General features: G+C 50.2%; 1 protein-coding gene across 1 annotated transcript; it reads right to left on the reverse strand.

Annotated features, from left to right (window-relative positions):
- Positions 1–7,308: 7,308 nt before the first annotated feature.
- On the reverse strand, positions 7,309–14,427 carry LOC105079904 (serpin A3-8). The gene is made up of 5 exons (XM_010968746.3): positions 14,270–14,427; positions 12,766–13,419; positions 10,839–11,112; positions 8,807–8,957; positions 7,309–7,734 (listed from the first exon to the last, which is right to left on the reverse strand). Exons 2-5 carry the CDS (start codon positions 13,415–13,417, stop codon positions 7,540–7,542), a joined length of 1,272 nt encoding a protein of 423 aa, XP_010967048.1. The 5' UTR covers positions 13,418–13,419; positions 14,270–14,427; the 3' UTR covers positions 7,309–7,539.
- Positions 14,428–14,892: the final 465 nt, after the last annotated feature.

Below are 14,892 nucleotides of genomic sequence, written 5' to 3' on the forward strand. Positions count from 1 at the left end.
AGGCTCTCAGAACCACACATGATCTCTAAGATCTCTGTCACATCTCACGGTCTCACTTAACCACCAGTGCATCATGGCCATGAAATCCATCTCTCCAGCCCAAACTTTCCTACCGAACTGCAGATCCACAGAGCCCATGAGGTAGTGGACTTGTTCTTAACACGAACTATAGGCATCTCGAACTTCACATGTCCAAATAAAACCTTATCATCATCCTGCAGAAAAACATTTTGTATTTTGTAATCCTTAGCTCACAGAGCAATGTGTGAATTCTAGTTTCCCAGGCTCCCAGCTCAGCCACATGGGGTTCATCCTTGATTTTCTTCTCTCCTTCCCGCAATAAGCCACTAGACCTGTCAATTGTATCTATGAACACCTCTCCCATTAGTCTCCTTTTCTCTACACACTTTCCCAATTCCTTGGCTCAGGCTAGAAAGCCTGGTCTCTGCTTCTCTTCTTACCCAACCCACATCCATCCTCATCCATCTTCCCCTCTTCGGCCAGGGTGATTTTTCTAAAGGGTAGTCTAGTCAACATATTACCGATTTGTGATATTTCACTATTACCCAGCTCTGTGATAATCTAAAGTCATTGTGGGTGACATTAATAAGATGCCAAATAAATATGCCTTGCTCATACCTCCCACCCTCCCCACAACCACCAAATAATTTGGCTTCCATCCATGGACAAAAGTGCCTTTGTGGGGGCTGTGGGATCCAGCATCACACACAAGGGGCCTGGAGGAATCTCGCCCACCTGTGTGTCAGGTAATAGTCATCCAGACCTTGGTCCAGGTTGTGGACCCGGAGGTGGCCCATGAACTGGCTCCAGCCCTCTTGGTCTAGGAGCCCCTGGAGAACACTGACTTAAAGTATTACCCTCAGATAAGAGAGCCTTGTGAAAGTCCAGGAGTCCAGTGGAGAAGTTCCAGTTCACCTTGGAGGGAAAAAAAAAATCTAAGTTTGGATGCTCTCGAAAGAGTAAGAGGGACAGTTTGACTTATTCGTGTCACTGCTCCCCCAAGGCAGCACATCTCAGTGCCCAAGCCCTTCTCAGCCCGTGATACCTCCCACAGGGGAAAGTAAGAGCATGTGAGTGACTGTCTCGCTTCCTAACCCCTGTGGGATGCTGTCAAAGAAGTCCATTTCTCTCTTGCATCATCCAGAGTACTGAGTCCTGAGCTGCACCGTCTTGGGGCAGTGAGTAGCTGGGAGAACAGTAGTTAGGACAGGGCTCGGAACATATCACAGGGCTGTGGAGCCTACAGACTGTGCCACAGACTCCATCAGGATGCTCACCCACAAGCCTCGGGAAAGCCTTGCCCGTGGATCCCCCCAGCTTGCCTACTGGGTACCCTCATTGTCCCACTCACACCCCATGGCCAGCTTCCTAGACACATTCCCAGAGGCAGCAAGAGTGAGTTTTTTGGAAGAGTTTGAGAAGGATTGGTGCTAACTCTTATTTAAATGTTTGGTAGAATTCGCTAGTGAAACCATCTGGTTCTGGGCTTTTCTTTGTTGGGAGATTTTTGATCGTTGATTCAATTTGCATGCTTATTATTGATCTATTCAGATTTTCTACTTCTTCATGATTCAGTCTGTAGATCGTATATTTCCAGGGATTTATCCATGTCTTCTAGGCTATTCAAATTGCTGGCATGTACTTGTTTATCGTAGTCTCTTATGATCCTTTGTATTTCTGTGCTGTCAGTTGTGATGTCTGCTTTCCATTTCTGATTTTATTTGTTTGAGTCTTCTCTCTTTTTTTCTTAGATTAGCTAAAGCTTTTTCAATTTTGTCCACCTTTCTGAAGAAACAGCTCTTAATGTCATTGATCTTTTCTGTTGTCTTTCTGTTCTCTGTTTCATTTTTTTCTGCTCTGATCTTTATTTCCTTCTTTCTGCTAACTTTGGGCTTAGTTTTTTCTTCTTTTTCTATTTCCTTAGATGTAAAGTTAGGTTGTTTATTTGTGATATTCCTTTTCTTTTTTAAAAAAAGTAGCTGTTTGTCACTAGAAACTTCCCTTTAGAACTGCTTTTGCTGCATCCTATACATTTTGGTATGCTGTGTTCCCATTTTTGTTTGTTTGAAGATACATTTTGATTTCCCTTTGGATTTCTTATTTGATCCATTGGTTGTTCAAGAGTGTGTTGTTGAACTATGCTCAATATCTTGTAGTAACCTATAATAAAAAAAGAATATGAAAACAATATTCATGACAGAACTATTATGCTGTACATTAGAAACTGACACAGCACTGTAAACTGACTACACTTTAATAAAATAAAAGTGTGTTGTTAATTTCCACATATTTGTAATTTTCCAAAGCAATCCTCAGAAAGAAGAGCAAAGCTGGAGGCATCACTCTTCCTGATTTCAAACTATATTACAAAGCTATAGTAGTCAAAAGAGTATGGTACTGGCATAAAAATACATATACAAATGGAACAGAAGGAAATTCCAGAAATTAACTCTGATGTATACAGTCAACTAATATTTGACCAATGGATCCAAGAACATTCAATGGGGAAAAGATAATCTTTTCACTAAATAGTGTTGGGAAAACTGGGTAATCACAAGCAGAAGAATAAAATTGGACCCCTATTTTATACTACTCACAAAAATTAGCTCAAAGTGGATTAAAGACTTCAACATAAAATTTCTAGAGTAAAACAGGGGAAGGGGTCCCCTCACATTGATCTTGGCAATGATATTTTGGATATGACACCAAAAGCATAAGAACAACAGCAAAAATAAATAAGTGGGACTGCATCAAACTTGAAAGCTTCTGCACAGCAAATGAAATAATCAACAAAAATGAAAAGGTAACCTGCAGAATGGCAGAAAATATTTGCAAACCATCTATCTGTTAAGGAGTTAATATCCAAAATATATAAGGAACTCATACAACATAATGGCAATAAAATAAATCATCTGATTTTTAAAAGGGAAGAGGACCATAATAGACATTTTCCAAAGAAGACATACAAAAGGCCAACAGATAGATGAAAAAATGTTCAACATCAGTAACCATCTGGGAAATGTAAATCAAACCATAATGAGGTATCACCTCATGCCTGTTAGACTGGCTCTTACCAAAAAGACAAGAAGTGACGACTGCTGGCCAGGATGTCAAGAAATGGGAATGTAAACTGGAAAGGTCACTACAGACAGCATTATGGAGATTCCTCAAAAACTTAAAAAAAAAAAATTTCATTTCTAGATATATATCCAAAGGAAATGAAATCACTATCTCAAAAAGATATCTGTATTTCCATGTTGATTTCTGTATTATTCACAATAGCTAAGATATGGTAAGAACTTAAGTGTGTGTCTAAGTGTGACTGGATAAAGGAAATGGTATATAGATAGATATAAACATAGACTTAGATATAGCTATATATGACTATTATTCAGTCATAAGAAGGAAATCTGGCCATTTGTTCCACCACGGGTGGAACTTCAGGGCATTACACCAAGTGAAATAAGTCAGACAGGAAGAGACAAATACTGTATGATATCACTTATATATAGGATTGAAAAAAGCCAAAGTCCCAGAAACAAAGGGTAGAAAGTGGTTGCCAAATCTGAGGAAGGAGGAAACAAGGTGATATCTGTCAAAGTGTGGAAACATTCAGTTAGAAGAGAAGTAAGTTTGGGGATCTAATGAACAGCATGGTGACTACTGTATAGAGTTTTCAACTCTATACTTGAAAACTGTTAAGAGAGGAGATCTTAAATGTTCTCACTAAACACAAAAGATGGTAGTTGTTTGAATGATGGAGGTATTTATAAGGTATAAGTGGATGAACTCTCTACTTTATAGACGTTAAACTTGCACAATATTGCACATCAATTATATCTCAATAAAGCTGGAAAAGAAATAAAATCATTGACATGATTGACAAGACATGATCTTGTCTGTGCTGGTCCTTGAGTTCAGGAGGTATGCAAATTTCCTTCCAGCTCTGTGATCCAGGCCGTAGAATCTTCTAGCTCTAGGAACGCAAAACACTCACTCTTGTTTCTTGTCAGCACATCTCATCCTGGCATCCCTTCTTCTCTGTATAGGATTTAGCGTTTGAAGACAGTGCTTCTAGGAGACCATACTTCACTTCCCCAACCTGGGTGTGATTCCTGATCTCACTGGACAGCTGTGTGTCACCTGGCAGAGTGGTTCCACATCCACATTCAATTGTCTCCTCCCCATCAGGCTTTGGGTTCCATGAAGCATATTCTAGATCTACCTTCTTTTCCCCAGAGCTAGCCCAGGGTCTTCTCCCAGAGGGCTTATATGCCCTTTGGCTGAATGAGAGAGACTCAGTACATGTCTTAATTGTGCTTGTGCCTTTTCAGCCCTGGATGCATTACTGGTTAATGAGGGAGGTAAAGAACCACATGGGGACCAGGGAGTCCCCCTGAGGTGGTCAGGATCAGGAAGTCCATCAAGGCCAACAGAGGGTGACCATCAGGTAGGGCCCCTTAGGAAGGAGAAGAGTAACACTAAACCTGAGGCTCAAAGACCCAGAGCCCAGATGCCCCCTTAAGGTGGGGATCAGCCTTCATCCAACAATATCCAGACCCAGAGGAGGGCGAGCCCTGGGCTGAAGCTTCAGGCTCCTCGCACACCCGGACTCAGGCGGGACGGATGAGGCCCCGAGCTGGGGCAGGTCTGAGCCTTCTCCAGGGCGATGCCAGGTGGCCCTAAAGAGGAGAAAAGAACAGCTAGGACCTGGATTGAAGCAGACAGGAATTTAATTCACAAGAAAAAGACTCAGAATGTTTCTACTGCTTCTGGGGAACCATAAGAATGAGGAGCAAACCTTTCGCTGACTTCCTGTCTTCTTACACATGTTCATCCTACTGAGCATTCCACCAAGAAACATACACCCTAACCTACCCTCAGAGAGGAAGTCTTGACCTTGACTCTCACCCTGCTCCTGGTCTACATCCATCCCATCCTCGCTCATCCCAGACACCCTGCTCTCTCCAGGGGTCCTGGGTGCCAGCCTGCTGGGTGTTCCCTGTGCAGCCGCAGGTTAGGGATGGGGTCAAGTCACCTCTATTAACTGTCCCTTAAGAGCTGTGTCACACTGCAGCCCTGGTTGCCTGTCTCCCCGTGTCCTGAGTCGACCTAAGTTCATACAAACATGCTCAAGGCTCCAGCATCTTTAAGGCACATGAGCCTACTTCAGCACAGCTCTCACCACCCTGAAAAGCTGAACTCTGAGAAGGTCATCTGCGCTCCCTCCGGCTCTCCCTCTCTCCTCTCCAGCCCAGGGCGGGCCTCCCTCACTCTGCTAACCCTGCCTTCCCCGTCCCCGTGGGGCTTAGATCACAGCATCGCATGGACCCATTCATCCAGACCTCACCCCTACTCCTGTCCTGTCCCCTTGGTCACTCCCCTCTGGTCCTGGAGTGACAGCTTTCCTCCCAAGCTCCTCCCTCTGCCAACTCTGGTCCCTCCCCTTGGTCCCCTGCCCTTTGGGGTGCCCTCTTCTTTACACTCCATGGACTCATTTTAGGGGACCTCCTCCCCTCAGTGCTCACCTGCTTATCCTGAAGATTGCCTCCGACTCTGATTCTCTCCTGAATTTCTCCCAGCAAATCCCTTAGCTGCCTCTAGGGATCCTCACACCTGGGATCCGAGCCTGAAGGTGTTCCCTCCCAGCATGCTCCTCCTGCTGGGGGTCCGTCCCCAGGGGATGCTTTGTCATCACCCAGGGGCCAAACACAAATGAGAGTTATTCTGCCTTCTCCCCACATCCGCCCGCAGAAACATCGGTTCTCCTCACAGCCTTCCCATCACCCCTGCTCTCCCTCTCCAGCCTGGACCTGCTTTGGCCCCATTTCCTGAAACAGCCCCTTTAATGCTCAGCTGCATCCCTGTCCTGGACCTTGAATCACTTCTCTACACAGCAGACAGTTCATTTATCTACACTGCAAATCACATTACATCCACTCTCTCTTTAAACTTCTTTAAAGTTTCCTAGGACTCTATGGAACCTTCCAGAATCGGTACTGAGCTGCCAGGCCCCGAGGAGTCCAGCGGCACCATCAGGCCCCCATCCCCTCTGCCACCCCTGCACTTCCCGCTCCAGATCCGCTCAGCTTCTTTCAGTTTCCCAAAAATGTCTCCCTCGCTCTTTCTCCTGCCCAGAACATTCTCTTCCCCTTCACCCCACCAACTTCTACTCTTCCTCTGATGGCAGCTCAGAAGTCACCTCCTACAGGAAGCCTTCCCTGTCTTCTTATTGAGTTTGGTCCTCTCCTCTCAGCCTCCAGCCTTGCTCCATCATCCATCCTCCCCATCAGATTCTAAATCATAGAAGAGCCATCGCTGTGAAAATCTTTAAGGCACAATGGTTTTGAGATTCAGAGGGTTCCTCTGATCGAGGATGTGGGATGTGCTGGCAATAATTAGTAGCTGTTGGCCTTGGGAGAAATTACTGAACCTTTCTCTTCTTTAGGTTCCTCATCTGCAGAACAGAACGAGTAAAGGCAAGTATCTCATGTGACCCTCACAAGGACTGAACGGGTTATTCCGGCTAGAGGTCTTAGCAGGCTGCCTGGCGGAAAGCACTCAGCCCTTCAGGCGTGGGTGGTGTCATCATTACCGCCTGGAGGTGTTCTCCCTCGAGATCCCGCAGCCCCCAGCCACATCAGGGGGATGAAGGGCCAGTGGGATGCTTTTGTCACAGGTGTGTGTTTACTGCTTTTTCACTCCCAGCCCCGATTCTGGTTGCTGAGGGGAATCCTCTGTCAGGGGCAGACGCGGGACTGGTCAGGGGCTTGAGGGCCTCGGCTTCTGTCAGGGGCAGACGCGGGACTGATCAGGGGCTTGAGGACCTCGGCTGGGAACCCAGAAGTAGCTCCTCTCCCCGGATTGAGGTGCTGGGGGAGAAAGGGGAGGGGACACACGGGGAGGGCCCAGCTCAGCTGCAGGAACAAGGGGCCCAGGGGCTGTGTCAGAGGCGGTCAGGGTCCAGAGCCCCTGCAAGGGTCAGCATGTGGGAACAGCCTGGGCCCTGGGGGAGGGAGGATTGAAACTGGACCTGGGACCAGAGACCCCCAGAAGTAGGCATCAGGAAGCAGGTGCCCCTCCCTGTCCTGGGCTGAGGTCCAGTGAGCTTGGTCACAGGCACAAAGACTGCTCCTGGGCCAGCTGGTGAAGCTGAAGGCACAGGGGCCCAGGGTCTGGGGGGCTGAGCCTGTGTGGGAGGTCGGGGGCTTGGCCTTGAGGCCCTGGCAGCTGCAGGGATGTGGACTCGGGCAGATCAGGGCGGAGAGACACAGGAAAGAGTCCAGCTCAAGAAAGGTGCTTTATTACTGTCGGAGGTCTCAAAGCCTCTGCTGGCCAAGGCCCAGACTCCCTGTACATGTGGGAGTCACCAGCAGAGTCACTGTCACCTTCTGAAGGATGAACAAGGTAGGGGGGAGGGCAGGCAGGCCAGCTCCTCAGTGCACAGAGGCCAGGCTGTGCCGAAGGATGTGGGCACCTAGCTCCTTGGGGAAGGGGCTCACAGCTCAGAGAGGAGCTCTAGGCCTGACTGGGGTCTGTGACTTTGCCCAAAAAGATGATGCTCTGGGTGTCTCTGTGCACTATGGTTAACAGGAAGGGCCTGTTGAAATGCACAGGGATCATGTTCATGGACTTGCTTTCCATGCTAATTCCCGTGGTCGCAGTTGCTTTAGTGCCCTCTTCGTCCACATCAAGAGCAGCGCCGTGGACTACCTGCGGGGACACCAGAGCATTACCCACTGGAGACGGGGTGGGGGCGCTGGAGGTGAGCAGCCCGTCTGAGTGCCTCTAAGGGGAATGACCATCATCCACTTTCTGCCACTGGCCTGTCACTGTGCCGTCAGTCTGTTCAATTTGTTTCTCCCAATGACCGTGCCCGCTGGTTCACCTGGTCCTGATGCACAGATGTGCAAACCGAGGTCGAATGCTGTGAGTGATGTCCCCATGGTCAAAAAGGCAAAGAGCAGGGGTTCCCTGATTCGGATCCTTCTCTGTCTGAACCCAGAGACTGTGCTGCCCCGAAAACACCCTCTAGTGTAGTGGGAGGGGTGAGGCAAGGCATTTTTTTTTGCAAGCAACTGTTCCCAACCCCTCTATGTCGAATCAGCAGATGGGTGCACACTGTTTCTGCACCTCTCCTGCCCCAGCTGAAATGTCCCTGGGGACCTCCACCGCTGCACATCCTTGGACCACTCGGCCCCCTTGGCACACATGCACCCTTCACCACATCCTTTGGAGGGTGGGGTACAGTGGTGACTTGGGGGACTGCCAAGTATCCCCCATTCATTCTGACTACTCTGCCTCTAGGATCGCAGCACAAGAGTCCCCGGGGTTCTTCTCTCCCACTCTTGGTGTATTTTCATCACCATTGCCCGATAGCCACTCTCAATACCTATTACCTCTTACCTGCTCTGCTTGGCACTGCCCACGAGCCAAGGTCTATCACCCTCCTTTTAAAGGTGAAAAGTTGGAGAGGTGCGGGAGTTATCATTTACCTCTGTACACAGCAGTGACAGATGGAGTTGGGGTGGGGGTCCACAGCTGATCCCACCCCAGGTCCTCCCTGATGAAGGGCTTCTGTGTCACATATATTCCAAGGATGGTGGCGACTTGCCCCCCAGCATCATGGTAACCCATCTCTCCTGGGCTTGGGGAGTCCAGGGAGGGTGATTGAGTTACAAGAAATGCAATTATTCCGCAAATTCAAGATTACCAAAACTCTGCCTGGCCTTCCCCTTTCAAACTTTGACATACAGCATGAGTTGTCCAAAGTTTAAATACCCACCTGGGAAACCCACAGTTCTGTGGTATTTGTGACTCCTGAGAGGTCAGCCTTGTCAGTGAAGGCTTTCCTAATGCCCAGCTGAGAAAGGATGTCTTTCAGATCATAGTCACCAGAGATGGAAAACCTTGGCAGATGGAGATTAATTCTTTCTCTAAGAAATGGAAAAAAAAAAAAAAAAAGAAAGAAAGAAAAAAAGAAAACTTGAACACCTGCTTGACTGCATGCCTGTGTTTCTCCCCACTAAAAACATGGGCTTCCCCGGTTTCCTCTCCAAACATCAGATTTTCTCTGGAAATAAGGGCTCCTTTCCTCAGTTTCCTGACCCCTGGTGCTCACTCCTCTTAATTGTTAATGATCCACTCACATCTGCAGGAGTCTACATGCCAGACTGTGTGTCAGGGCTGGGCCTGTGGCGGTGCCCGTGCCTGGCCCTGCTTCTCCCTTCGAGCCTGCAGGGCAGGGGAAACACCCTCACTCCAACACGGATTCCACAGCTGCTGGGAGACTGTGTTGGGGCGGGGGGGGGGAGTTGCTGGCTCCGTGAGCACCAGGAAGGCTTCCTGCAGGAGGTGGTATCTAGTTTAAGTCCTGGAGGAGGGGAAAGAGCTGGCTGGGTGAAGAGGAAGGCAGGAAGCAGGCAGACGGACTTGCAGGGAAGTGGGAAGAAAGAGGAGATGCTCCACAGCCCAGAGGGCAGCCTGAGCATGCGGAGTAGGGAGGTGAGGGGCTGGGCAGGGGCTTGGGGCGGGACATGGAGGGCTGGGGGCTGTGCTCATGGGCCTTGGGGACCTGAGCAATCTCTCAAAGGTCTCCATCTTGCCTCCTCAGTGAGCAGCTTGAGGGCAGGGCTGCCTCTGCTTCTGCTTTTGAGCAGAGCTGGCAGCAGGTTCTTGAAAATGAGGTGATGTCTCGGACCTCCCTCCCTCTCTGTCTGTTTTTCCCTTAAGACTATAGTCATGGTGCCTGATCTTACAGATGCCAAATATGAGGGGGCTGTGGCTCCCATTAAATATGGGTCCCATGCTTGCCCCTTGCTATCTGTTCTCCACTCAACAGCCTGGGGGAACCTTCTGAAATGTGACTCACATCATTCACTCTTTGGCTTAGAACCTTGTGGTGAGTCTCCATTTCCATTAGAGGGGGACTGAATCAAGGAGCCTGCATGGCCCCCATAACCTGACCCTCTGTGGGGGCCCTGACCTCTCCCAGCTTTCCCTTTCACTTCCTCTGCTCCAGCCACTCTGGCCTCCACTAATCCTCCATCACACCAGGCTGGCTTCTGTCATAGAGGCTTTTCACTGGCTGTTCCCTCAGCCAGGAACACTTTTCCCCAAAATATCAACACGTCTCAATTTCTCACCTCAAACATCACCTAATGGCCACCCTATTTAAAATCGTAAACTACCTCTGGGTTACTTTTCTTAATCATTTTACTGTGCTTTACCATCCCCACCTCCCCATATCTCACCTTTCAAGACATCCAGTAATGTATCTAATTTATTTCTTATCGTCTCCCTCAAATACAAAGTGTGCTGCCAGAGGGCAGGGTTTGTGTTTTGTTTTCTGATCTAACCTCAGTGTCTAAATCAGTCCGTGCACAGTCGGTGCTCAGTTTACCTCTTCAACCAGTGTTGAGTGGATGAATGAATAAACGAGTGAATGTAATGGGCAGACAGTGTAAAGCTGATGCCACTTCCATCTGCCTTCCTCCACCTTCACGAGGTGGAGCCAAGGACAGAACAGCATGTGTGAGGGGTTGTGCTGAGGATTCCTCATGACTCAGCACACGTTGGAGTCAGAGGGAGGCTCCGCCCCCTGTCCCATCAATGTCATCATCTTATACATGGAACACTTCAGACCAAAAGCCACACAGGCAGCAAAAGGCAAGGTCATCCCAGGACAGGCTCCCACCTCTGTCCAGGCCCTGGATGTGAGTCAGGCACTGAATGCTGGGGTCAGGAGTCCAGGAAGAGGGGGAAGAACCAAAAAGACAGGGGGCCCGCCCACAGCTCTGGGACCTGGGGAGAGTCACCTGGGATGCAGTGAGTCTCTCCACCTCCTCAGTGTCTCCGGGAGCAGCTTGGCCTCCACCTCCTCCAGTCGGCCCTCGTCCGGGAGGATGAAGAGGGCACTGTCGTTGCTGTTGTACTGGAGCTCCACCACCACGCAGCCCAGCACCGCGTCCCGGAACATAGGTGTGACCAGGCTCGGGATCCTCATCATGGGCACCTCCACCGACCTGTTCTCGCTCACGTGGAACTCTGCCTGGTTTGTAACTTGGGGGTCAAAGGGCAACTTCCATTTGGCTAGAGGTGGAGGGAGCAATTGGAGATGGCTGTGAATGCAAGGGCTGCCTGCCTCTCCCTCCCCCTCTGCCCTGTACCCTGAGCGATGAGGACACTCCGACACCAACAGTCCCCCACGTGCCTCCAGGTTGGCCCTGCGTGGGTTTGCACGTACACCTGGGCAGCCGGGTGAGCCCTTGGGATGGGGTGAGTCCCACAGGCCTGGATTAGAGGGAGGCCATGGAAGAAACCTGGCTAATTGTGCTGCATGAGAAACCAACAGGATTTTAGAGGGCAAGGGAGAGATGGGGGTGAGGCTGGGGTCTGGGGAGAGATGGGACATCCTGACCCTTAAGGGGAACAGCGTTAGTGACCAGTTGTTAGTCAGTGGCATTGCAGGGACGTGCACACCCCCCACCTCCCCCACTGCCTTGTGAACTAGGCTGAAGCAAGAAGCGAAAAGGGGGCCGGGAGGGCAGGGCGGAGGGCAACAGAGGAGAGGGCAGGGGTGGGGGTCACCCCTCAGGAGGACTGGAGCACTCAGAGCGGGGAGAGTCTTGGGAGATTAGGGCCCTGGGTCCTCCTTGGAGTCTGTATCCACCCCTACTCCTGCTTTGTCACCCCTGCCTGTGTCCCCGTGGTTAGAGGCAGGACTTGCAGAAAGCTAGGCTGTCTGGGGTGTTCCTGAGATGGAGATTTTGGAGGAGGAAGTCCTAAGACATTGCAGGGTGGGTGGAGAAGAAAGCACAGGAGACTTGAAGAGAAAAAACAGTAGGTGGGGCCTGGGTTTGTTTTCTGGAGAAACAGGATCCCATGCCTTCAATCGCAGATGAAGCACAGACCCAGGAGGGAGGAGGCCGGAGCCCAGGGCTGGCCTGTCTCCCCGCAACTAGTGTTTGTTAGGTCCGCACCACCACAGTGCTCCTTCTTCTTGTCTTTATCTATTTCTGTCCCTGTTTGCACTGCTGGCTCCATGTTTGAAATCTGTCTCCCTTTATTCTGATCATTAGGAATTACCAGGCTGAACTGAATGTTTTAGATCCTGTCAATGGGGCTGGGCACTGGACCAACTAGAATCTGGGAGAAGGTCCTGTCCTGGATGTTGTCCTAGCTGAGGTCCTTCCCCAGATGCTGGCACGCCATTTCCACCCTCAAGATTATAAGGCACAGCTGAAGAAGCTTGGGCTGTCCAGGTTCCTCAGACGCTGTCTCACTGGGAAGATGCCACTAACCCCACTGGGAACTCCATAGATGAAGATCTCCAAATAATACAGGTCAAAACAGCTTGCAGTGTGGGCAGCAGAGGGTTCCCTGAGTGTGTCCAAAAGCGTCTCATCAGGGAGGAAGCTGGGGTTCCCGGCCACCCCCAGGGATCTGAAAGGAAAGCTCCTGCCTTCCGGCAGCTGCCCAAATTTAAGTCACAATAAGGCTCCCTCTGCCTCACACAGAGGGTTAGTGGGCTCCCCTGCACTTCCGTCCTCCAGCGACCACTGTGACAGGAGAGACAAAGCCTGCGGTCGGGGCAGGACCCGGTGCCCGCCACCCCCTGAGCCGAGGGCAGCCTCCTCTACAAGGTTTTGCTAACAACACAGTTGGCTGAGCCGGGACAGAAATAGCGCTGAAGCTTCAGAACTAAAAGTGTGCTTCTTCCCAAACCCCGCGCCGGGCGCCCACCTTTAAAGTAGATGTAATTCACCAGGACCACTTCTGTGAGTGGGTCAAGCCTCTTGAACAAATCCACAACTTTCCCCTGGGTTTTATTCTTCACATAGTCGTTGATGAGACTCTTGGCGGTGTCGGGGTCCCGGAAGTTGATGGAGGAGACCTCGGCCGCGTACAGCGCCCGGGCGTCGTCCCTGAACTTGTCCAGCAGCTTCAGCTGCTCTTGGACGAACATGGCGTTGCCCACGCTCAGCTGCAGCTGGTTGCTGGGTTGGCCGAGTGTCTGCAGGAGGTGCTGGAAGCCCTGGTGGATTTCTGACTCGGGGGTCTCCGTGAGGTTGAACTTGAGGCCTTCGAGGATCTCCGTCAGGGTCGTGCCGCGGGCCCCCAGGGACAGGAAGGCCAAGGCCATGGAGACGCTCAGCGGGGAGAAGATGACATTCTTATCAGGGGTCTTCAAAGCCAACTGCTTGTAGAGGCTGAAGGCAAAGTTGGTGTTGCTGGAGGCTAATGTGAAGTTGTCCACAGATGCCTCTCTGTGCTGGTCCTCCTGGGTCACCTTCTCCAGGTCAAGTACACCCTCTGGGAGGCAGTGGACCCTGGAGCAGAGCCCAGCCACCAGGAGCCCCAGAGCCAGGAGGGGTGACATCCCCTCTGCCCTCATGCCTGGAAAGCAAAGCTCCTTTAAGTCTCCAAGGCCAGGTTTTACCCCCACCGCCTCCCACTGCCCCTGTCTGACCTGCTTTCTGCTCTCCTCCTCTGCTAGCCTTGTGACCTCCTAGGGGCAGGCACTCTCCTGGTCCCCAACATACATGCCGATGCTCTGGGCTCCCTCTCACCCTTTGAGCAAATACTGTAATTGTTGCCACCTTCCCCAGCGGAGAAACTGTTTTACTCCAGGCTTATGCAACCATTTCTTTCAAAAAGAGTTAAACATTTTCCTTCAAAAATTATTTCTAGAGGGACAGTTTTTGTCTATTTGGGCATTTGGAAGGTCGGCTCTGTTTGTGAACTGTCTTCAGTTGTTGGACACATGCACCTGCCTGTCTGCTTGGCTGGGGGTCCTGGAGGGACAGTGAGGCCCAGAAAACCCCCACAGAGACCCCAGGGCCTCCGCCCAGATGGACCCAGTGCACTAAATCCATCCATGTGGCTCTCTGAGAGCAGCTCCCCTGGCCAGGCAAGGAGACACATCTCATGGCCCTCGGGGGAGTCCTGATCCTGAAGGGGGGTACACAGCTGTGTGGGGGTACACAGCTGGCTCGAATCAGAATCCCCAAGAGTCAAAGGCGGAAATGACTCTGCAAGCCCTGGTAAAGTGTCCCTTCCTTTGCAGGAATGAAAACTGAGACCCAGAGAGAGGACTGGTCTTCAGAGGGCTCAGAAGTGTCCCAGCTTCGAACACAGGTCCTCCCGCCTCCCTCCTGCCACATGTTCCCCAGACCCCAGCCCGGGGCCTAGAGCCACCCTGGGAAAGAGAGTCCTTTGCTTCCAGTGTGGGAACGTCACGGATTACCTGGCTCGGAGAGCTGGATGCGGTGCGTGGAACCGAGGCCGCCACCTGCCCGGAATGCTGGGTTTTCACGGTGCTGCTGCTCCTTTGTGCCTGCGAGGATCTCCTCCCCTTGCTTGTGAAATATTGGTTGGGACAACACAGTATTCTGACCTCAGACTGGAAATGACCAAAGGACCATTTCTGGTTATAGTTTGATTAGATCTACCGGAATAATTCGGTTACGGGAAAAACTCATCTTAAAAAAAAAAGTCTACGTATATATAAACAAACAAAAAAACTTTTCCCCTGCTAGAGTTCTCTTTTGATTATGAAAAATTCATTGAGGAACATGTGAAAGCTCGGAATATATAAAAGAGACATTAAAAAATATCCCTGACTCTTGTTCTTATTTTTTTTTAAATATTGACTCTTCTTAGTTTTTTTCCCTTGTTGATGACATCCTCATTGAGGATTATGTAAAAATGCAGCATGAAGAGAAGGGCATTTGAAAATATTCCCCAGGATTGTATCGCTCTGGGACAGCCCAGCTGACATTGTGTGGTGTTTTTTTTTTTTTTTTTTTTTAATGTCACTTTTTTTGATGTGTGTGCGCACGTGTATGTATGTGATATGAATCCCTAGAC

Source organism: Camelus bactrianus, chromosome 6 (assembly GCF_048773025.1).
Source record: "Camelus bactrianus isolate YW-2024 breed Bactrian camel chromosome 6, ASM4877302v1, whole genome shotgun sequence".
Classification (NCBI taxonomy): domain Eukaryota; kingdom Metazoa; phylum Chordata; class Mammalia; order Artiodactyla; family Camelidae; genus Camelus; species Camelus bactrianus.

Excerpts from the sequence above, each read along its gene's own strand:
- LOC105079904 (XM_010968746.3), bottom strand. The coding sequence starts at position 13,417 with ATGAGGGCAGAGGGGATGTCACCCCTCCTGGCTCTGGGGCTCCTGGTG. Across the intron at positions 8,958-10,838 it reads AGAGACTCACTGCATCCCAG|AGAAAGAATTAATCTCCATC; the intron begins GTGACTCTCCCC and ends TCCATTTCTTAG. Across the intron at positions 7,735-8,806 it reads CAGAACTGTGGGTTTCCCAG|GTAGTCCACGGCGCTGCTCT; the intron begins GTGGGTATTTAA and ends GTGTCCCCGCAG.